We start from the raw sequence: 24,129 nt of genomic DNA, 5'->3' as shown, positions 1-24,129 counted from the left end.
TTGAGGGTGTTTGTCCTGAAGAGGCAGCTTCCTGGCCCCTCCCCCAGCCCCCTGGCTTCCTGGGGGTCTTTTCAATCGAGCCCACGCAGAAAAGGGCACATAGAAAATAACGGGGCTGGAAGGGACCTTGGAGGTCATCTAGTCCAACCCCCTGCCCAAGATGGGGGCATTCACATGGGTACCCCTAGTGTGCCAGTTGCGGCTTTACTTGGATAGGGAGTCACTTCGCACAGTCACTCACGCCCTTATCACCTGGAGGTTCGACTACTGCAATGCTCTCTCCATGGGGCTGCCTTTGAAGACTGTGCGGAGACCCCCAAATTGCGCAAAATGCAGCCACACAAGCTGTAGTGAGGCTCCCAAGATTTGCCCACATTTCAACATCACTCTGTGAGCTGCACTGGTTACCAGTTGGTCTCCGGGCCCAATTCAAAGTGCTGGTTATCTCCTACAAAGACCTACATGGCTTAAGACCAGGTTATCTTTGGGACCGCCTTCTGCCTCATGTATCCCAGTGGTCAGTTAAGTCACACAGAGTTGGCCTTCTCCAGGTCCCATCAGCCAGACAATGTCGCCTGGCGAGGCCTCAAGGAAGAGCCTTCTCTGTGGGGGCCCCGGCCCTCTGGAATCAGCTCCCCCCAGAGATCTGTACTGCAGAGCTGCACTCTAACCACTATGCAACTCCCGGCTCCCTCCCTCCCTCCCTTCCTTCTCTCCCTTATTGAAACGGATGTCCATGTGCCTCCTCTATGTTGGTTGAGGCAGGCAGGGTTCCCTTGGGTCCCTTTTGTTGGGGGTCCAGGGAAAGGGAGGGTCTTGCCTTCTCTTTCTGCTCAAGAGCCCCCTGGACAATTGGGAGGCCACTGTGGGACACAGAATGCTGGACTCAATCGACTTTGGCCCCATTCAGCATGGCTCTTCTTAGGTTATTCCTTCCCTCCTCTCCCTCCCTCCCTCCTTCCTTTCCTCCCTCTTTTCTTCCTTCTCTCCCTCTCTCCTTTCTTCCAAAGGCCATCTCTATGTCGGTTGAGGCAGGCAGGATTTCCCTTGGGTCCCATTTGTTGGGGGTCCAGGGAAAGGGAGGGTCTTGCCTTCTCTTTCTGCTCAAGATCCCCATGGACAATTGGGGAGCCACTGGGTGGCACAGAAGGCTGGACTCGATGGGCTTTGGCCTGATTCAGCAGGGCTCTTCTTAGGTTCTTTGGTTCTTATGTCTGCAAGTGATGTACATTACAAGCAGCAGGTTGTCATTGAATTTCTCGCTGCGGAGAAAGAAACTTGGGAACATTCACAAACATTTGTGTACAGTTTATGGAGACTGCAGTCGACAGAAGTACGGTTAGTCGCTGGGCACAGAGGGGGAGGCCATGAGAGGTGATTCATGCAGAAATGGCTTCAGAACCAGAACAAGGAGTGGTACCGATAGGGCCTACACGCCCTTGTGTCTCGCTGGAGGAAGCGCATAGAATGGGATGGAGATTACATGGAAAAATAGGGAGTGTAGAAGAAACATCATTCTTTCTTGTGTGTAGGTTTCATTGTGATCAATAAATAATTGTCGAAGAAAAAAATGTGGTGCATTACTTTCTGGGCGACCCTCCTATCTTAATTCTTTGAAGATGCTGCCCTTCCCAAGCAAGGCTGATTTCCCTGCCTGTGTGCAGAGCGACACCTGCTGGCGGAGCTTCATAGTGCAGGGGCTCAGCTGAACCCTGCTGGCCGGAAACCGTCCAGGTGGGCCTGGAATGAATGCAAGAGGGAGGCCAGGTCTCAGCCAGCTCCCCCAAAGCAGCTGGAAAAGCCGGTGCTGGTCACCCGGAATATCAAAAGGACGCTGAAAATCAGGGAAACAAGAGAGAAGGGCAGCAGAAAGGGGTGAGGGGGTGGCAAAGAAGGGAGAAGGATGGGAGGGAGGGAGGGAGGGAGGGAGGAGAGAATAGGAAGGAAGGAGGGAGGGAGATTGGAATTAGAAGAAAAAAGGAAGAGGGAATGAGGAAGGGAATGAGAAGAAGGGAGGAAGGAAGGAGATGGGAATAAGAAGAAAGGGAAGGAGGAAGGAAGAAAAAAAAGAAAAAAAGAAAGGAAGAGAAAAAGAAAGTAAGAAAAAAACTAAAAGAAGGAAGGAAGGAAGGAAGGAGATGGGAATTTAAAAAGGGAGGGAGAGAATGAAGAAGGGAATGAGAAGGGAGGAAGGAAGGAGATGGAAATAAGAAAAGGAGGGAGGAAGAAAGAAAGAAAAGAAAGGAAGGTAGCAAGAAAGAAGAAAGAAAGAGAAAGAAGAAAGAAAGAAAGAAAGAGAAAGGAAGATATGAAGAATAAGGGCAGAATGACCTCCAAAAATAGATAAACCAAATAGTTAAGGGGTTATTGGTAAGGATTGAGGAATTGGAAAAGTCCCCAAAGGAAAATGTTGAAATAGCCAAACAAGGGAAAAACGGAGTGAAATCATTCGTGAAAAACAACCCCAACTATGGACATGAGGAAAGGGCGAGGATAAAGGAGGAATAAAGGAATGGGAAAACCTATAAATGATATGATTTGTATCAAGCAAAATACCTCGGAAACCAACTATCTTTTCGAGGTCCCTTTTATGCATAAGTGGTTTATTTTTTTGACTTTATTTGACAATATAGTTCTTTTTCTTGCTTTTAAAACTCTTGGAGTTTTTTCTTACAGTAGAGAATTAATACTTTATATTTGTCTACACAAGCGTGTTATAAAAAATCGACTGCAAGTCCAAGGGACACAGACGTCTGAACGAGGTTGCTCACTCGAAGAGATTTCAGGGCCCGGACAAGCTTTGTTCAAGAAATCATGGCTTTGTGCCTGTGATGTCAGAAGGTTGCAAACCAAGGTCTGAATTTCCATCCCGTGACCAGGGGGATCCTGCAATGGTCATTAAGTGTGAAAAATGGTCGATGCAGGTCACTTTGGTCACTGCCGTTATAACTTTGAATGGTCACTAAGTGAACTGTTGTAAGTTGAGGACTTCAGCTCCCAGAATCCCCCACCCAGCATGCTGTATGTCAGGTGGGACCAACTTCAGAATTCCCATCCACCACACTTCCAGGTGGCTGGACTTCAACTCCCAGAATTCCCCACCCGGCTCGCTTTGAGATAGAGGTCCCAGGTGGGTCCCAGAGCTGGCTGAGGAATTCTGGGAGTTGAAGTCCACCCATCTTAAAATGGACACCTTCTGGCATGATTCAAGGCTGACATACATTAGTACATAACTAGTTGGATTTGGCAATACAAGTCCTTAAAAACTCATCTTTGCTGGCAGGGGGAGTTGAGCATTGGTCTGGCCATATATATATGAATGTAAATGGAATGAATGTGAGTGATTGTCTTTTAATAATCGGGGCTTTTGTAAGCCGCCCTGAATCTATGGAGAAGGGCCGCATAGAAATCCAAGTAATAATAAATAAATATAGCATAAACCCACAATGTATGCTTACATGTATTAGAGCACTATTGCTTTAAGAGCTAGTGTTTCGGATTGCCACAAGAGGGAGCCAGAAGTGTGATTCATTCTCTGGGCTATTTCTGTTTTGTCTTTGTGACTATGCTGGGAGTCAGCGTCCCAATGGACTTCTGCTTGGGGAAGGTTTTCTAGAATCCCCAAGTCTACCCTGTGCTCTTAATCTAGGCTGTTTTTAAACCCATGCTGGGGAAAACATGGCTTAAAGATTGGCAGTTCTGAATTTAGTGCACCCCTCCGGAATGCCTCTGAGCATAGAGCTGTAGGGAACAACACCCCTATCAGTACTATGTACATAACTAGTTGGGTTTGGCAATATATGGAGTAAACCAACAATGTATGCCTACATGTATTAGAACACTATTGCTTTAAGAGGTAGTGTTACGGATGGCCACAAGAGGGAGCCAGAAGCCTGATTCTCTCTCTCTCTGCTATTTCTGTTTTGTCTTTGTGACTCTGCTGTAGTAAGAACCATGTGTTCAAATGCTAGTTTATGTATTTGTAAACTGGACAGGTAAGACTTATAGTATTGTATATTTATTGAAATGTATTGACTGATTTAACTGTGTATGACTCGGACTGTTCTTCACTAAGATATTTGCCAAAGTAAATAATATTTTATACACTTAATGTATCTAGACTGTACTACTGAATTATTACTCATACCTCTGGGCTATCACTTGGATATCTGTAAGACCTCCATGTTTCCTCCATGTAAGTGTATCTTTGATCACTCAGGGGTCACTCTGCACACTCCTTAACACCCCTCCAAGGCTCCCACCCCTTAAAGGCCAGCCTGGGGCTCCGGGCATCCGGTCAAGGGAGGGGGCAGCACTTCTTCTCTGACAAATTGGTCTTTTTATGTCTTTTTTAAAAATGTAGCGAACAGCTGCAAGCCTCCAGCCGAGCTATTTCCAGGGTCTGCGTGTGTATCTCGGCTGTGAAAATGCACATTTTTTTTGTGCGAAAAAGCAGTGAAGGAAGAGAAGGAGGAGTAATTATAGCAGCACCACTTTTAGCTCCCCAAAATATTGGGGGAAACGTTTGGCATCCATTGTTGAGGCAGAGCAAAGCCGTCTCTTATCAGCAACCGCGTTAGGAAATTATTCGTTAAGTTTGCAGCCGAGAGACGACAGAAGGACGGAATTGATGGCTCAGAAAAAGGAGCCTTTCCCCCACTCGTTTTTCTTTGACAAATGAGGGTCATTTTCAGAGGCCACCCAGACAAGAAAGAGTCTCTTGTGGACGCCCACGGCGCTCTCTCTCTCGCTCCTACTTTTAAATATCTTCCATTTCCACATTTCCACACACACACACACACACACACACACACACACACACAAAATTTCTCCTCTCGTCTATTGCTGGAACTCTTCAATGTCTCCCATTGTAGGCCTCGGATTATGACACTTATTTTTTTTTTAGAAAAAAAGTTTTTGGATATTTTGAAAAGGGCATTCAAAAGCAACACTTGTCCTCTTTTTGCAGACCCTCAAAATCCCCCCCCCCATTTATATCAAGTGGGGGCTAATTTCAGTCTAACAATAATCTGAAGGACAGAAGGGAATGTGATTGAGACATTTAAATATGTTAAAGGTTCAGGAGGGAAGTGTTTTTTAATAGGAAAGTGAAGAAAAGAACAAGGGGGCCCAATGTGAGTTAGTTGGGGGAAAGATCAGAAGCCACGTGAGAAAATATGATTTGACTGAAAGAGTCGTAGATGCTTGGAAAAACTTCCAGCAGACGTGGTTGGTAAATCCACAGGAACTGAATGTAAACCTGCCTGGGATAAACATAGATCCATCCTAAAATACAGGAAATAGTATAAGGGCCGACTAGATGGACCAGGAGGCCTTATTCTGCCATCAATCTTCTAGGTTTCCATGTTTCTCTAAGCCCACATAACGAAGGCAGCTTTTGAGACTCGGAGAAGGGAGGGTTTTCTTTTTGGGAGCTAAATGTCAACAAGGTCCAGGAAAAACTCCAAGCTCGGCCTAACCAGCATTCCAATAGAATGGGCTTTTTGGGGGGGGGGGTTGGCTTTGGCTTGTACTCTTCCTTGGTGAATAAAAAAGTAATAGCTGTAAAAGAAAGGGAGGAGGAGGAGGAGGAGAGACAAGGTGAACCCCATACATCAGCTCAAGTGAGCAATAAAAGCTTATAAAGTGGCTGGCTATTTAGTTTCTTTCACTTTCTTTCTTTCTTTCTTTCTTTCCTTCTTTCTTTCTTCCTCCCTCCCTCCCTTCTTTCTTTTCCTTTTCTTTTGAGGATCTCGTTTGTTCAGTCTCCTTCCTTTTAAATTTCTTATCTCCTCCTTCCCTCTCTCCTTCCCTCTCTTCCTCCTTCCCTCCCTCCCTTCCTTATTTCTTCCCTCCCTCCCTTCCTTCCTTCTCCTCCCTCCTCCCTTCCGCCATCCATTTCTCCTCCTTCCATCCTTATTTTCTTTTCTTCCCCTCCCTCCCTTCCTCCTTTCTTTTCTTTTCTTTTCTTTTCTTTTCCTCCATCCTCCCCTGTGCTTTTAATTCCCAGCATTGCCAAGCAAACCTTTTTCTGCAGTTTTCCCCCAAGTCCACACGCGCACACACAGAAAGAGTGGACTCTTCTACCTTGTTTCCATAGATCCAGACATTTCCCTCTGCATTCTTCCCCCTCCCTCGTTATTCTTCTGTTCCCTTGTTTAGCAGCATCTGTGTGAGTGAATTAAGGGCAAATCTGAAACGGCTGCATTGCTTTGAAAAACGCCCAATTATTGGAATTATTCGCGCTGAAGGGCAAAGCAAACTCAATTCTTTCTCCTGCCTTTCGAACGGCTCCTTTGATGGCCGTAAAACTTCCTCCACGATTCCTGTTTCCATAATTACTCATTATTTCCCAAGAAATCACAAAGGCGCCATCAATATATATCCAGAGCCTTTGACTGTCTTGGACAGCAGACTGTAGAAACATAGATACATAGAAGATGGATGGCAGAAAAAAACCTCCCGGTCCATCTAGTCTGCCCTTATACTATTTCTGTATTTTATCTTACAATGGATCTATGTTTATCCCAGGCATGTTTAAATTCAGTTCCTGTGGATTTACCAACCATGTCTGCTGGAAGTTTGTTCCAAGCATCTACTTCTCTTTTAGTAAAATAATATTTTCTCACGTGGCTTCTGATCTTTCCTCCAAGTAACCTCAGATTGTGCCCCCTTTTCCTTGGGTTCACTCTCCTATTAAAAACACTTCCCTCCTGAACCTTATTGAACCCTTTAATGTATTTAAACGTCTCGATCATGTCCCCACTTTCCCTTCTGTCCTCCTGACTAGACAGATGGAGTTCATGAAGTCTTTCCTCAACATGACTGTGACGGTTGTAAATCGAGGACCACGTGGGATTTCTTTGGGAAGCTGAAAGAGGGGATAGAAGGAAGGAGGCAGATGGAGGAGGGAGGGAGATGGGTTGGGGGGCTCCATCCTGTTTCCCCTCTGATGTCTCCTGTTGTCAGCTACAGGCAGGGATTCCTCCCTCTGTACACATCGATGGTGAGACCCCACTTGGAGTCCTGTGTACAGTTCTGGTCACTGCACCTCAAGGAGGATAGAATGGAACTGGAAAAGGTGCAAAAAAGGGCAACAAGAACGATCAAGGAAATGGAGCCCCTCCCTTAGGAAACCAGGTTGCAACACCTTGGTTTCTTCAGCCTTGAAAGACGGCGTTGAAGGGGGGACTTGATCGAAGGGAATAAAATCCTGCGGGGGATAGAAAAGGTAGATAGAGAAAAATTCTTTTCTCTATCCCACAATACTAGGACGAGGGGCCCCTTCCTAAAGCTCACAGGTGAGAAATCAAGGGAAATATTTCTTCTTCACCCAGAGGGTCCTTGGTTGATGGGATTCCCTTCCAGAAGAGGTCGTGACACCTGTCAGCCTCGAGAGCATCAAGTCAGGATGAGACAGATTCATGGATGCCAAGTGTATCATAGGTGGTTATTGAACTGGATGTCCATGTGCCGCGTCTACATTGGCTGAGGCAGGCAGGGTCCCCTTGGGTCCCATGTGTTGGGGGTCCAGGGAAAGGGAGGGTCTTGCCTTCTCTTTCTGCTCAAGATCCCCATGGACAATTGGTGGACCACTGGAGGACACAGAAGGCTGGACTCAATGGGCTTCAGCCCGATTTAGCAGGGCTCTTCTTAGGTTCTTATGTTATGTTCTTATGAATAAATCGAAACGCACCGTTGTGATGGTGACATGTGGGGGAACCACACAGAAATGGCAGCCCACAAAAACAGATGCTCCCAGAACCGTTCACGGAAATGAAAATTTAATTTTCAACCCCTTGGTTTCCAAGGGTTCGTCCTCCTCTCTGTTCCAAAATAAAATGAAAACACAACCCCTTTTTTTAAAAAAAACCCAAAATGAAGACGACTTTTAAAAAAACGATCCAAATTGTCTTTCCAGAAGGCCAACGGAGCCAAAGAGAATTGAAAACGGATCTTGGGTAAATTAAAGCAACAATTAAAAACCAAACCAAACCGTGGATTTGTTTGTTTATCTGAGTCTCTGCTCCAGAAACCTTTGTGAATGTTGCCCCAATAAATTGGGTGGGGTGGGGGGCTGTGGCTGTTTTTAGGTTCTTTTGCTGAGCCCACCCCGTGCCTGTCTGAGGCTCTGAACCTAAAGCCGAAGTTCAGACCTTCGTTCAAGCCCCCCTGACCTTCTCCCCTCATTCACCCCCCCTTTCTCCCTGGACTACAAGACCCAGAATTCCCAACCACCTACCCAAACATCCTATCCCAACATACCAATAGCATTTAGACTTATCTACTGCTTCCAAGTGCTTTGACAGCCCCCTCTAAGCAGTTTACAGAATTGCCCCCAACAATCTGGGTCTTCATTTGACCCACCTGGGAAGGAGGGAAGGCTGAGTCCACCTGGAGCCGGTGGTAGGATTCCATCTGCCAAAGTCCAAGGGTTGGCTTGGACTTCAACTCCCAGAACCCCTGAGCCAATCATGCTCGCTCAGGAATTCTGGGAGTTGAAGTCCACATGTCATAGAAGAGCCCACTCTGCCAACCCTTGTGCCAAACTGCTGGCAGCCAGTGATCAGCAGAAGTAGCTAGTAGTACTGCACTCTAATCACTGCACCACCGAGGATCGAAAGAAAGAAAGAAACAAGGAAGGAAGGAAGGAAGAAATAGAGAGAGAGAGAGAAAGAAAGAAAGAGAAATAGCAATAGTGGTAGCAATGGCACTTAGACTTATCTACCCCTTCTTAGTGCTTTTTCCAGCCCCCTCTAAGCGGTTGACAGAATCGGCCTCTTGCCCCCCATAATATGGGTCCTCCTTTGACCCACCTGGGAAGGATGAAGGCTGAGTCCACCTGGAGCCGGTGGGGAGATTTGAACCACTGAACTGGCAGTTGGCCGAAGGAGCCTGCAGTGCTGCACTCTAACCACTGTGCCACATGGCTGGAATGAAAAGAGGAGGGGGGGCAATGCTGTCCTGTAAAACAGGGAAGATCTGGGCCTTCAACATGATTGGGGGGAACTTGTTATGGTGGACACGTCCAGGCGACAGTTCCACTTACTGGCTGCTACCGATATGCCCTCTGGGATCGTTGTGGGCAAGCACGTGTCCAGTGGCACAATATTTCACTTCTGCGCGTGTGTAGCAGGTGAAATCTTGCACATGGATGCTCTCTCGCATGAAATTTCACTGATTCCCATCGATTTCTTTGCTTCTGTGCATGCATGGAGGAAAAACCCATCAAAAACCAGTGAAATCTCATGCGCTCCTGCAAAATTTGCTTGCTGTGCATGTGCAGAAGTGAAATCTCATGAGTGAACATATGTGCATACATCAGGGGCATGGAAATGGGTACCCATCACCATTTTCACCACCAGAGCCTCGATCCCAGCCGTAGCGGCTGCAATCCACTCCTGGAGACATCTCCCTCAGCTTCTCCTGCATGGCCTTCTCTTAGACCAGGTCCTGTCTTGGTAGAGAGTTTCTAATCTCCACCGTGGCCCAGGAAGTGAGACCCTCAGGGGGGCAGTTCCCAACCGCCGGCCTCCTCCGTAGGCAACCACCCACCCACACCCCGCATCAATCCTCCCGTGGCTTCTCAGATCTGGAGTTCCCAGCAGGTCCCACCATCAGTGGGGTTAAAGGACGTAGAAGTCATTGTTATTGGAGACGTCTGCAAACTGCTGGAGACCCAGAGACGCCGCCTGGGACTCGGACGGAGGCTTCTTGCCATTCTTCTGCAAGCGGACGACTGCCGAGTCTCCCAGAAGCGGCCTCTGGCAAGGCACCTCCTGGTTGGGTTTGGCCAACGGTTGGCCAACAGAGCTCTTGAGTTGGCACTTCTCATTGGAGGGAGCCACGCAGCAGCGACAGGCCAGGAACGGCTTGGGAGATGTTTTGGCCTTCCTTCTGGGCAAGGAGGCCGGTCCTCTATGGACGGGGACGCCTTTGGCCTTTGTCGTCGGCCCTTTCCACCTGCTCCTCTTCTTCTGGGCCTGCTCCAAGCTGGTGTCTGAATGCGAGGAGGAGGTCTCGTTCCAGACCACGCCTCCACAGCTGCCGAGACTCTGGAGAGGCAACGCCAAGCGTAAGGCTTTCCAGAACTTGGAGCCCGTGTGCTTGGACTTCTCGCCTTTCCAGACCACGAAGGCCACGGATTCCTTCAGCTGCTGGACGCTCGGGTGGGCTCGCGGCAACGGCCGGTACTCCACCACCACCAGTTTGGTGGCGATGTTGTTCTGGCAGAGGAGGCCCAGTTTGAACTCCAGAAGGCTGATGCTCTTCTCCAGCAGGTAGTCGGGGCTCAAGACCACGATCATCTTGCGGCTCTTCTGGATGAAGTCAAAGATGGCTTCGGTCACGTCTAAGCAGAAGAGGAAAAGACAAGCGGTCAGAGTAGCCCGAATCCTGGTAGCCAGGCTTCCAATATCTAGACCCACAATCCTGGATCTAGAAAGCCTAGAACTAAAACGCCTTAAACATGATCTAAGTATTGCCCACAAGATCATATGCTGCAATGTCCTGCCTGTCAATGACTACTTCAGCTTCAACCGCAGCAACACAAGAGCCCACAACAGATTCAAATTTAATGTTAACTGCTCCAAACTTGACTGTAAAAAATATGACTTTAGCAATCAAGTTGTCAAAGCGTGGAACTCATTACCGGACTCAATAGTGTCAACCCCCAACATTTTCCCCTTAGACTATCCAAGATTGACCTCTCCAGGTTCCTAAGAGGTCAGTAAGAGGTGAGCATAAGTGCACTAGTGTGCCTTCCGTCCCGTCCAATTGTCCCTCCTATATCTGATATATCTTTTCTTCTGTTCATATATTTTATTCTCATATCCCTTCTTGTATCCTTTCCTTGATATTTACTACTACATGTTTTTATTCTCTTGAACTTTCATTTTGTATTGGACTAACTAGCTAGCTAGCTAGCTAGCTAGCTAGCTAACTAACTAACTAACTAACCAAATAAATAAATAAATAAATAAATAAATAAATAAATAAATAAATAAATAAATAAATAAATAAATAAATAAATAAATAAATAAATAAATAAATAAATAAATAAATAAATAAATAAATAAATAAATAAATAAATAAATAAATAAATAAATTTTGTTTATATATATAAAGGAACAAGGATGGAAACCAACCAAGCAGAGAAGTAAACTTGAACTAAGGAGGAATTTCCTGACAGTGAGAATCATCTACTACTTTATCTACTAGAAGTTGCATCCAGACGTTGTGGATGCTCCAATACTGGAGGCTTTTAAGAAGAGGCTGGAACAGTATCCATCAAGCAGGAGGGCTGGACTAGAAGACCTCCATGGTCCCTTCCAGCCCTAGGATTCTATGATCCCACCTAGAACTAAGGAGAAATTTCCTAACAATGAGAACAATTAACTAGAGGAATATATAGCTTGCCATGAGAAGTTATGGGTGCTACAACACTGGAGGCTTTTAAGAAGAGACTGGACTGTCAATTGTCTGAATTATAGGTATAGGTATAGGTTCTTCTGTTTGAGGAGGGGCTGGAGCACATTTTGGACATAAACACCCTAGAAAACGTCCAGAGATACTTTACGAGAAGAGCCCTCCACTCCTGCACTTGCAACAGAATCCCCTACGCAACCAGACTCACAATCCTGGGTTTAGAAATCTTAGAACTACATCGCCTTAAACACAATCTAACCATAGCCCATAAAATCACCTGCTACAACGTCCTTCCTGTCGACGACTACTTCAGCTTCAACCACAACAACACATGAGCACACAACAGATACAAACTCAAAGTAAACCACTCCAAACTCGACTGCAGGAAATACGACTAGCAACCGATGAGTTGATGCCTGGAACTCACTACCAGACTCTGTAGTATCATCACCTAATCCCTGAAACTTCACCCTTAGACTGTCCACTGTTGACCTCTACCGATTCCTAAGAGGTCAATAAGGGGCGCACATAAGTGCACCAGCCTGCCTTCCGTTCCCTGTCCTAAAGTTTCTCTCTCTCTCATAAATATACCACATCCCACTGCTTTTCCAGCCCCCTCTAAGCGGTTGACAGAATCCGCCTCTTCCCCCCAATTATCTGGGTCCCTATTTGCCCCACCTGGGAAGGACGGAAGGCTGAGCCAACCTGGAGCCGGTGGTGGGGTTTGAACCACTGAACTACAGCTAGCAGTCAGCTGAAGGAGCCTTCAGGCCTGTACTCTAACCACTGCACCACCGTGGAATACAACCAAGCATCCGAACCAGAGAAGAATCAGACTAAACTAAGGGAAATGCATGTTTTATAATATCCCCAAAGCTGGTTTCCTTCTGTCCCTGCTTGTTGTTGTTGTTTTCTGCCTTTTCGGTTTGATGCAAATTCCGACATAAAGCAAAATGAATTTGCAAATTCTCTTTAGGGGCTCAAAAAGGCCCAGCAATTTCGGGTCCCCCCCACACCAAAGAAGGAAAGCCAGAGGAAGCAGATGTTATATTACAGTTTCATCTTGAGCTTAGGAGCTTAAAAACCCATCAAGCTGACTCTACGTTGTCCATGGGAAGGAAAACCCAGTTTAATTTCTCAAGTTAATGGCAAGAGTTGCTTGTGTTCTTCAGGGCCTCTGGCTTCATCTGTCCGGATGAGCAGAATAACAGACTCTGGGAGAAAGAGTGGAGGCATTTTCTTGGGGCGAATATTTCAAGAGGAAAAAAGAAAGAGCGGTGGGAGGGAAGGAAGCCCCCAGCCTCTAAAAAAATCAAAGAAAGACCCAATTTTGAATGTCTCTCTTTCACTCCTCTTTTATTTTATTTCTTTTCTTAATAATGGAGTTCCTTTATTCCTTTTTTTCTTTTATCTGTGGCCACAAAACTGCAGCTCATAAAATGTTTTAGGAAAGCGGATTATTTTTATTTTCTGAGCATGCACAGAAACAAAACCGCACGAGAGATGTGTGGGCAGGCGCTTGCACAGGCATGCCCAAATGAAGACAATGTGCGCACAGCACACTGGTTTGCAGGTGAGTGCAACCCGCCACTCGCTGGAAGGGCCCTTGGAGGTCTTCTAGTCCAGCCCCCTGGCTCAAGGCGGGAGGTCTAGACCCTCTCCCGTTACATGATTGTCGTCTGCTTTTGGAAATTTCCCGTGAGGAAGCCCCCACCACACCAGGAGGAAAGCTATGTGCTGAGGTGGCACAGTGGGTGGAGTGCAGGACTGCAGGCCACTAAAGCTGACGGCTAGATCTGCAGGTCAGCGGTTCAAATCTCACCACTGGCTCCAGGTTGACTCAGCCTTCCATCCTTCCGAGGGGGGTCAAATGAGGACCTGGATTGTGGGGGCAAGAGGCGGGCTCTGTTCAAAAGGGCTATTGCTAACATGTTGTAAGCCATCCTGAGTCTAAGGGGGAGGGGGATTGAACAAACAAACAAACAAACAAACAAACAAACAAATAAATAACGCACAATGGATTAATTGTGGTTGCTGGCAGGAGATTTGTAGCTCAGGGTTGCACTGGTGGGGGTGGGGGGTCCCTGGGGCTTTTTCAGCTTGGAGGATTTCTTGCAAACATCTTATGACACTCCTTGCCCAGGGTGGCTTCTGACCAACCTCATGGCTGGTTCGCTTCCCCCTGCCCCATGTCCAGCCGCCCATCGCTGCCGATTTGGTGAGCGGGGGGGAGGGGAATTCCCACTACCAGTTCCAGAGAACCAGCCCGATTGGCAGGATCCCACCTCTGCATTGCCCAGCTAAGGAATATAATCAGGGCTAGGTAGAAGGGAGTGGGGGGGGGAGGAGGAGGAGGAGGAGAAGAAGAAGAAGAAAAAGAAGAAAAAGAAGAAAGAGGAGGAGGAGGAAGGAAGGAAGGAAAGGAAGGAGGAGTGGGGGGACTGTGGGATCCTTGGTGCTCACTCTCCTTGGTGGTTTTCTGGCAAACATTTCATGACCCAACTAGAAAACACCATCAGTGCTAGAAGAGAGTGAGATTTTCAAGGGGGAGGAGGAAGAGGAAGGAGAAGAGGAGGAGGGGAAAGGGGAGGAGGAGGAGGAAAAGGAAGAGGAGGAGGAGGTGGGGGAGGGGATCTGTGGGGTCTTTGGTGCTCCCTCTGCTTGACCTTTCATAGCCCAACTAAGTAACCTCATCAGTTCTGGGAGGCAGTGGGGTGTTCTCCCTGCTGATACCCATTTATAGAGAGACCCAAAGAGCCATTTCCACCTCTCTGATGGGGAGGGGGGGGCAGGGCTCCTGGGTTTCAGAGCTTCACTACACTCCACAACTGGGCTTCCTTTTGTTTTTCCTAGAAGACATGTCCCTTCCTTGTGCAGGAAGCTTCTTCAGTTCTGAGCGAATGGGGGAGGAAGGACTTGCACTCCTTGGAGGCAGTCTTCCCTCTAATTTTTTTGGGGGGTGGGCGGAAAAGTATAGTGTCTGAGCGGCAGTCCCTTTGGGACTGGTTGGCACAGAAATAATAAAGTAAGTAAGTAAGCAAGCAAGCAAGCAAGCAAGCAAGCAAGCAAGCAAGCAAGCAAGCAAGCAAGCAAGCAAGCAAGCAAGCAAGCAAGCAAGCAAGCAAGCAAGCAAGCAAGTAAGTAAGTAAGTAAGTAAGTAAATACTGTGTGTCTATAACAGTGAGTTCATAATAGGGCAACTCTATCAATATCAAAATGCCACTTAAATAGTTGAGCTAGTTTCAAACTAGATTTTGATTTTCTTTCTCTCTTCCTTTCTCCCATTCTTTTTCTTTCTCTTTTCCTTCCTCTCTTTTTTCTATCTGTTTCTCTCTCTTCCTCTCTCTCTCCTTCCCTCTCACTCTTTCCCTCTCGGCTTCTGGGCAGGTTTGGAAAACTCTGAGTTGATGATGATTTTTCAGTGAGCGATTGCTCACTGCTCAGCTTAGAGGGAACTATGCTTGGAGGTCCTCTGGCCGTTTGTGCTCTCTCTGGGAATTGTTGAGGTCACTCGGAGGTTTGTCTGGGCCTTCAAGGTCACCCAAATAGTGCAAATGGGTGTTGTGACCTTACTTGGGACTGCTAAAAGGACTGTGTTGTGCACAGGAGATGGTGTGTGTGTGTGTTCGTATCTGCCCCGCCCTCTGTCGAGAGAGGGCTGAGATAGATGGCCTCTCAGATCCCTCCTTCGAAGCAGAGGTCTTCTCTGTCCAGGTGGACGTGGCTATCTTCAGAAGAGCAGCCTTGGCTTTTCAACTGCAGATGGGCTGGCCCAGTAGGCAATGTTGGCTCTTCTACGATTTGTGGACTACAACTCCCAGAATTCCTGAGCTGCCATGATTGGCTCAGGAATTTTGGGAGTTGAAGTCCACAAGTCACTTAAGAGCCAACTTGGCCTACCCCTGGGCTGGCCAAGACAAAGTCCACTCTGCAAGGAATGCAAACCCTTCCTCCACCCTTCAGTCAGAACTGAAGAAGCTTCTGGGATGAGAAGCAAAAGGTCTTCAAGGAAAAAGAAAAAGAAAGGAAGTCCAATTGCAAGGACCTGCAGGGCTGAGACTCTCCAGGGACCTTGCGCCCCACAGGACTGGATTTGGGGTAAACGTGCTTTGGAGACATGTCTTCCTTTAACTCTGAGGAGGACTCAACCTGTTGGACATGAAATCTGGGTTCATCCATGCAGCTTCTCACCACTCTGGTTCTCCACAAGCTACTACAGCATTTCATGGAATCCTAGGGCTGGAAGGGACCTTGGAGGTCTTCTAGTCCAACCCCCGGTCCAAGATCATAGAATCCTAGGGCTGGAAGGGACCTTGGAGATCTTCTAGTACCAGGGGAAGGCAAGGTTGGCTCTTCTATGACTCGTGGACTTGAATTCCCAGAATTCCTGAGCCAATCATGCTAGCCCAGGAATTCTGGGAGTTGTCCACATGTTATAGAAGAGTCAACTTTGCTTACCCTTGTTCTAGTCCAACTCCCGCTGCCCAAGATCATAGAATCCTAGGGCTGGGAATGACCTTGGAGGTCTTCTAGATCAGTGTTTCCCAACCTTGGCAACTTGAAGATATCTGGACTGGGGAATTCTGGGAATTGAAGTCCAAATATCTTCAAGTTGCCAAGGTTGGGAAACACTGTTCTAGACCACCCCCTGCTCCACGATCATAGAATCCTAGGGCTGAAAGGGACCTTGAGGTCTTCTAGTCCAACCCCCTGCCCAAGATCATAGAATCCTAGGGCTGGAAGGGACCTTGGAGGTCTTGTAGTCCACCCCTCTGCCCAAGGCAAGAGTCATTATTCCAAGCCAAACAAATGGTTGTCCAGTTTCTCAAATATAATAGGCAGCACATCCCAAAATTGGGCTCTTCTGTGGTGCTGTACTATGACTCCCAAAATCCTCACACTCACACACACACCATTGTGTCCAGCCTCACACAGCAATGGGGTCTTGGGATGTGGTTAACAGTGCTCAGATTCGGAATGGCGAGCAAATAATGCAACAGGCCGCTTCCAAGGCATCGGTGGGAGGGGGAGGTCAGAAAAGTCAAGATGGCGCCCATTGGCATGTGATCAGGGCCCCGCCCACTTTACCTGTGCCACACCCTCCCAAAAGAGGAGGGGCTGAATTGTGACAATTGTAGCCGGCAACTTGGCTTTTCTGAACCACCCACACCCCCACCACATCCCCCACACACAAACACACAAACACACACCCAAAAGAGCAAGGGAAAAGCAACTGAAAACAGCGGGATGTATCAAAAGAAGCGTTTTATTAAAATTCCAAAACAAAAAAAAGGAATCAAAATTAGATAATATACAATGTTGTTGATCTCCGAGGCGAATGACACGAATGGAAGCAGAACGGAGAATGGAAGAAAAATAATAAGAGCAAGCAACTCAACAACCGTTGTGCTTAGCAACCAGAAGGTTTAGGGTCAATTGTGGTTCTAAGTAAGAGACGCAAGGCATGTGTCCATTCTATCTATCTGTCTGTCTATCCATCCATCCATCCAACCCTCCATCCATCTATCTATCGTCTATTCTATCATCTATTCTATTATCCATCCATCCATCTCTATTTATCTCTGTCAATCTTTCTTTCTGCCTGCCTCTTTCATGTCTCTCCATCCATCCGTCTATCATCTATCTGTCTGTTTGACTATGTCTGTCCCTCCCTCCTTCCATCTACCTATGCCTATTTATCTCTCTTTCTGTCTGCCTCTGTGTATCATCTGTCCATCCATTGTCTATCCATCCATCCATCCATCCATCCATCCATCCCTCTCTCTCCTATCATTCATGTCTGTCTGTCTTCTATCAACTATTCTAACATCCATCCATCCATCCATCCATCATCTACCATATTCTATTATCCATCCAGCCATGTCTTTCTCTCTCTCCTATCATCTCTATCTATCATTTACCTGTCTATTCTATTATCCATCCATCTCTTTCTCTATCATCCATCCATCCATCCATCCACTCACGCACCTACCTACCTATTTATTATTCTATCTATCTATCTATCTATCTATCTATCTATCTATCTATCTATCTATCTATCTATCTATCTATCTACCTACCTACCTACCTACCTACCTACCTACCCATCTATCTATCTATCCTATCATCCTTCCATCTCTCTCTCTCTCTCTCTCTCATTTCTAGATCGCCCAGCTCCTTCAAAAAGGATCTCTGGTCATATAATAAAATGTTAAAATACATAAAACAATATGTATAAATACCAAAAATGTTAAGACTTAAACATTCTAGAAGGAAGCCGGAAGAATTCATGCCGTGCCGTGCTGAGCAAAACAGATGCTGCTTTATCACCTGGAAGTTTTGGATAAAAGATAAAACGGAGACGTGGCTAAAAGGCTGAAGTGGTTTAGACTTGGGGGAAACCTACACCCCCCCCCTCTCTCCAGAGGCAGCACCAGCCTTGGCAATTTGCACAATGTACAACTCTCAGTATTGTTGTTTGAGGAGGAGGCAGCCTCTGAATCAAACCCAACTCATTTGACCGGCTTCTGCCACAAGAGGTTAATTTATGGTCAGGTTAGTCAGAGAAATGGGAGGAATTTGACAGCTAGGTCAGGTCTGTTGCATGAATGCAAATCTGGGATTTAAAAATGGTTTCTCTTCGCAAGGTTGATTCGACTTTTGTGTAATATATCTTTATATTTTAAAATTTTATTCCTGTCGAATGTATTTGGAGAGAGCATGGCTTCCACAGTTGAAAGCCAATTTGGTACCTTAACATGTTTCTTTTTAATTTCCAGCCATGTTGTAATCAATGCTTCTCTGATTAAATGCCTTCGAAAATAAACTGGGGATTTTTGCTTTGTTCCATAAGAAAGAATGCCAACCCGATAATAAATCATGGCCTTAGTGTCAAAATCTTATTATCATCAAAATTAATCCAATTCCTTATCCATGTTAATATTGCTGCTGTCTGATAGAGTTTCCAATCTGGGAGTCCAAAGCTCCCCCCTGCTTGTAAATATATTTTCTTTATTCTTGATTTTTTATTTTGCAAATGAATTTTGTTACTGTTTTATCCAAATTTGTGAAAAACATTTTTCCCAATTTAACTGGAACTACTTGAAATAAATATTTCAAAAAACTTAAGAGGAAAAATTGGGATTACAAATACTTTAAAAAATTAAATAGTTAGTTATTAATTTGACAAATAGATGCTCAACAATCAAGGATAATAATTATGTTAAATTGAGAACACAAATAGAATTGGATCTTCAAAGATGGAAGAATTTACAGGTGTCTCTGCTAGGTCGATTCGACTTTTGGACAGCTGGACAGCATGGATTTGGCCCCTGGAAGGTCCACCTGTCCAAACATTGGCACATCCGTCATTCCGAAGGACCTCTTGCTATTCGCGAGGAAGAATTTGCAAACAGGCCTTTGTGTGTGTGTCAATCCAGGCACCAAATAATAATAATAATAATAATAATAATAATAATAATAATAATAATAAAAGAATAAATAAGGCAGGATGATAACGCTCAGTGCAAAGGCCTCATGCAAATGGGAGGGGGGGATTGGGGAGGATAAGCAAGTTCTGGCAGACATCTCACGACCCAGCTAGGTAACAACTTCAAGGAAAAAGGAAACTTAAAGATAGAGAAGGCTCTGAGTATTATAAGGTTTGGATGGAATTTTATAATTGGATGGAAAATGAATGTATGGAGAAACTGGACTGAAATAATCACGGATTATTATTATTATTATTATTATTATTATTATTATTATTATTAAATTTAGAACGTTTAACCATTCCCAGTTACAATATACCTTTTACATCCTTTTAAAAGAAAATGGCAAAAATATCTGATACTGTATATATTATCCAAAGATACTGGTATTTGTTGCAGAAATGTATACTGATAAAAAAAAAAAGCAAACACTTAAACAACACAATATAACTCCAAGTAAATCAAACTTCCGTGAAATCAAACAGTCCACTTAGGAAGTAACACAGTCCTATTGCTCTCCTATATCTCCTATTCCTTTCTTCTATTCCTATATCTCTTCCTCTATTCTTTCATTGATACGTTTATTCCTATATCTTCTCTTCTATTCTTTCTTTGATATATTTTACCATGAGTCTCTCCTCTATAACCTCCATTATGTATTTTACTAGGTGTATACCCACTAAAACCCTCATTGTGTAATGGACAAAATCAATCAATAAAAATAAATAAATAAATTGACCATCCATTCAACTTTGTGCAGGACAAAGGATTCCATGAGAACATTTCATTCATTCCGATCTAGGGTGGGTTCTTTCAGGGTCCCCCTTGTTCTTTTGAGCAGTGTATGTTAACCAAAAGGATCACCTTGATATACGGTGTGCATAATTGACGCTTCTGGAACTGATCAGTTTCCAGATTTGCTATTATTTGTAATTTGAACCCCAAAAATTGTTATGAAATATTTTCTCTACGCTGTTCTTTTTCCATTTATAAGGTTGAACATATCAGGCAAAGTTGCAGGCAAACTTGCGTTGACAGGTGCTGATCTAGAGCAGCAGGTTCATATAATGGCAAAACCTTTTCAAATACAGAAATAAGAGTGGGAGTGGTAAAGAAATGAATTAATCCAGATGACAAAATTATAAATCTATATTTTTAAGGAAATGGTAAATAGTAATTTTAATGTGTATACCAATGTTTAATGGATAAATGATTGTAAACAGTGTTAAAGATAATATATGAGAAGAGAGGGGTATGATAAATATAATTTAGTTAGTAATTAAAATTATTCGTTGGTTTAAAAGTAAACTGAAGTCACTTTAGGGAAGTTTAAGAGGGAGAGAGAGGAAGTAGTTTTCGAGAAGGTAGCAGGAGGGTGGAGGGGAAGGAAGGTAGACAGGAGGGATAGTCAGAGTAGGTGGGGAGAGAGAAGGAAGAAATTAATACAGACTGAGAATTTATTAATAAGATAGGGGTGTTGTTATAAATATTAAAAAATTAGTCAAGAAAAAGGTAATTATGTACGAGGGTTTGAGATGTATATAAGGTATATGCATTGATATTTGTATGAATATGAAGTAGAAAAGAAAAGAAAGCAAAAGTTTTTTTTTCAAAAAAGGAATAAGGAGGGAATAGGACCAATCAAGCAGAAAACAAGGAACTACCAAGGGGGAAACTACATTCCCCTCAACACTGATGATGTTCCCCACTTGGGTCACGAGATGTCTGCAAGCAAAGAATGAAGCTCAAGAGAGCACCAAGGACCCCACAGTCCTCCTCCTCCTCTCTGCAACCCCCCCCCTCCCTTCAAGCACCATATGATGAAATTGCCTAGTTGGATCATGAAACTTTGCAATGAAATCACTAAATTCGGACAGTATGGATGGGTCAGAAAACCCTAAAGCCTGGTTGATCCTCGTGGATTTACACATCTGAAATGGGATCCACAGGATTTCCTGCATGGCTTCCTCACCTCTAACCACACACTCCAACAATCTTTGGGGCTGGCAACAGGAGGGGGTTTTAAGTTTATAGGGAGCCCTAGTGAACTAAATACTCTTTCTTTCTTTCTTTCTTTTTCTTTCTTTCTCTCTTTCTCTCTCTCTCACACACACACCAACCACTGAGTATCGTGATCTGCCACCATCCCATAGCCAACCCAGGAATGTTATAATATAGAGAGACTAAGAGTTGGCACAACAACGTACAAAAATAAGAAATAAAAAAATAGTTTTTGAAATTCTCATGGGGTTTTTCCCCACCCAGCCTCCTTTCTCAGTTACCAATAAATCTTTGCCTGCCATTCCTGAGTGTAACCCCTGAATCTTGATCAAGCTTGGGGTGCAACCAGGCCAGAAGCTGTGAGCTGGACTGGCCCTTCCTACATTGACCAACCCCTTGAAAAATAGCATTAGCATTTAGATTTATATACCGCTTCCTAGTGCTTTTACAGCCCTCTCTAAGCGGTTGACAGACTCCGCCTCTTGCCCCCAACAATCTGGGTCCTCATTTGACCCACCTGGGAAGGAGGGAAGGCTGAGTCAACCTGGAGCCGGTGGTGGGATTTGAACTGCTGAACTACAACTAGCAATTAGCTGAAGGAGCCTGCAGGGCTGCACTCTAACCACTGCGCCACCCTGGCATCGTGTCCAATTGAGAAGTCAAACCAACAGAAGTCCCAAGCCCAGCTTGGGATGCCTTTGGAGAGCAAGAGATCTTCTTTTAGTGTCCGATGGAAGAGATCACCTGCTCTGTCCTTAAAAGGATCCAGAGACTTAAACTACAGCCACTCCAGATGTTTCCGAAAGGGGTCCACCTCCGTCACTGGTGAAATATTCTGACCTTGAGGTCTCCACCTTGAAGAGAAGGAAGAGCTCGTCCTACAAACTGAAGAAAGGTGGCATTCCACATTCTACTCCTCCTCCACTTTCTCCTCCCTACTTAACTACTACTAATACTCTACTACTAATAGTAGCACTCCTGCATTTCCCATGGGTTGACGTACAGCTGTCTGCTTGGGAATCAGGATTCAATGCTGTTTAGTCCCATCCTAGAGGTTTTTCCTATTTCAACTCTGGGATTATTGGGGGGGGGGGATGTCAGTGACCCCCCCAAAGCCCCCTTCTTCAACAGGCCACCTAAGACAGGGAAGGGGCTGCCCCACACTTTCTTGCACTCAGCAGCGTATTGCACACCAAGCACAAAATGCCATTGTGAGTTTTTCTTGACGACAGAGCAATTTCCAGCTTGGAGCCTTGAGACATGTCTGGATTGCAAAGTTCAGAGCAACTGGACGGTTGTGGGAAGGGAAACACAACACTGCGCAGAAAAGCTCGGGTGGAGGAAAGCCGCTCTGGCCATTTGGGACAGATGTGGGGAGTTTTGGTGCCCCCTGCCTTCTCCACTGACCCATTTGGACTGAGACAAAAAGGCCTTTGGGTTGGACTTCGCTTCTTCCATCTCTGGACGAAAGTGTGAAAGGGGAAACAAATGACACTATTGTGCGTCTCTAACTACCGTAATTTTCGCAGTGTAAGACGCACCTTTTCCCTCCCTAAAAGAGGCTGATAATTTGGGTGCATCTTATATTATTTTTTTTCAGCCCTAACTAGCTGCTAACGCTCTTCCCAGCTCTTCCCTTGCAAGCTCTTTCATTGTTACTCTCTGCGAAGAGTGTTTTCCAAGTCCTAAGTCTTTGCAGGGTTTTTCCATTGCTCTAACTTGCTCCGAATAAGTTTCTTTCCAGCCCTAACCAGGTGCTAACCATGTTCCCAGCTCTTACCCACTTGCAAGCTCTTTCATTGTTACTCTCTGCGAAGAATGTTTTCCAAACCGTGTCTTTGTAAGGTTCCCCCCACCCCATTCTCTACTTGCTCCAAATGTTTCTCTCCAGCCCTAACCAAGTGCCAACAATGTTCCCAGATCTCACAGGCTTGCAAGCTCTTTCATTGTTGCTCTCTGCTAAGAATGTTTTCCAAGCCCTAAGTCTTTGCAGAGTTTTTTTCCCATTGCTCTACTTGCTCCAAATGTTTCTTTCCAGGTGCTAACGATGTTCCCAGCTCTTACCTGCTTGCAAGCTCTTTCATAGTTACTCTCTCCGAATAAAGTTTTTTTTAAGTCTTAACCAGGGGATAAAATAATGTGCTGGTTAAGGACATTAGATAAAACAATGTGCTAGCCAAGGAATACCTGGTAAAAAGATTCTTTTCCCTATTTTCCTCCCCCAAAACTAAGGTGCATCTTATATTCCGGTGTGACTTATACTCCGAAAAATACGGTATATATGCACAGAGGTCCCACACCGTGCACCTTGCCTTAGCCTCCTTCAAGCTAGGGGGCGCCATTTGCAGGAGATGGGAGGGACAGCTGGGCAACCTTAAAAAACAGGCCCGGTTCAGGTGGGCACCTCTGGCCACGCCAAACCAAGCCCCCCCGTTCTCCTCCTGAGCCCAGCTTTGGGTTCCTGGCCTCTCGTTTCCTTAGACGCCTTTTGGCGAAAGGACGACCAGATCTTGGTGAGTCGGGAAGTTCTTGGTTCTGCTCTTCACGGGCAATTCGACCAAGAGCTCCTTCCAAAACCTTCCCGCGGGGTAACGGGACTTCTCGCCCTTCCACTTAATGACGGTCAGCGCCGTCTTGGCTCGCCGGAGCTCCTTGACTTTGCTCTTCTTGATGGGCTTGTACTGGACCAGGATGACCTTGATGCTCCCCTGGGAGGCCATGTTCTCCAGGCCGGCCTTGAACTCCAGCAAAGCCTGGGTGCCCCGCAGGACGTAATTGGGGCTCAGGACAACCAAGAGACGGCGGCTTCTCTGGATGAAGCTCAGGGTTTCATCCGTCACAACTGAGGAAGAAAACAGGCAGGTTAGGGCAGCGGTGGGCGGGCGAGAACCTCCCCACGGCTGGGAAGAGGAAGGGAGTCTCACCCGTTGCCTTCTCAAGCTCCTGGCCGAATAGAATAGAATAATAGAAATAGGGGAGAAAAGGAGAGGAATAGAACAGAATAGAATAGAATTAGAATAGAAATAACAGAATAGAATGGAAGGGACCTTGGAGGTCTTCTACTCTAACCCCTGCTTAGGCACAAAACCCTACACCAGGCAAATCCAATTTCTGCTTAAAAACTTCCAGTGTTGGGCCATTCACAACTTCTGGAGGCAAGCAGTTCCACTGATCAACCATTGTGATTGTCAAGAAATTTCTGCTTAGTTCT

The 24,129-nt window shown here is 45.6% G+C and overlaps 1 protein-coding gene across 3 annotated transcripts in view; it reads right to left on the bottom strand.

Annotated features, from left to right (window-relative positions):
* Positions 1-8,545: 8,545 nt before the first annotated feature.
* The window catches only part of IL1RAP (interleukin 1 receptor accessory protein), an 86,092-nt gene continuing 70,508 nt past the window's right edge, over positions 8,546-24,129 (bottom strand). For 2 of the 3 annotated variants that reach the window (XM_070753849.1, XM_070753850.1), the window contains exon 11: positions 8,546-10,351. In XM_070753849.1, the coding sequence (XP_070609950.1) occupies positions 9,627-10,351 (725 nt within the window). In that variant the 3' untranslated portion in view covers positions 8,546-9,626. Of the gene's footprint in view, positions 10,352-20,975; positions 23,761-24,129 lie in introns of those variants that run through there. The other variant, XM_070753851.1, reaches the window with a different exon arrangement.

The sequence above is a fragment of the Erythrolamprus reginae genome, chromosome 5 (assembly GCF_031021105.1).
Source record: "Erythrolamprus reginae isolate rEryReg1 chromosome 5, rEryReg1.hap1, whole genome shotgun sequence".
NCBI lineage: Eukaryota > Metazoa > Chordata > Lepidosauria > Squamata > Dipsadidae > Erythrolamprus > Erythrolamprus reginae.
Note: the sequence above shows the minus strand (reverse complement) of the source record. Positions and strands in the feature narration are given on the sequence as shown.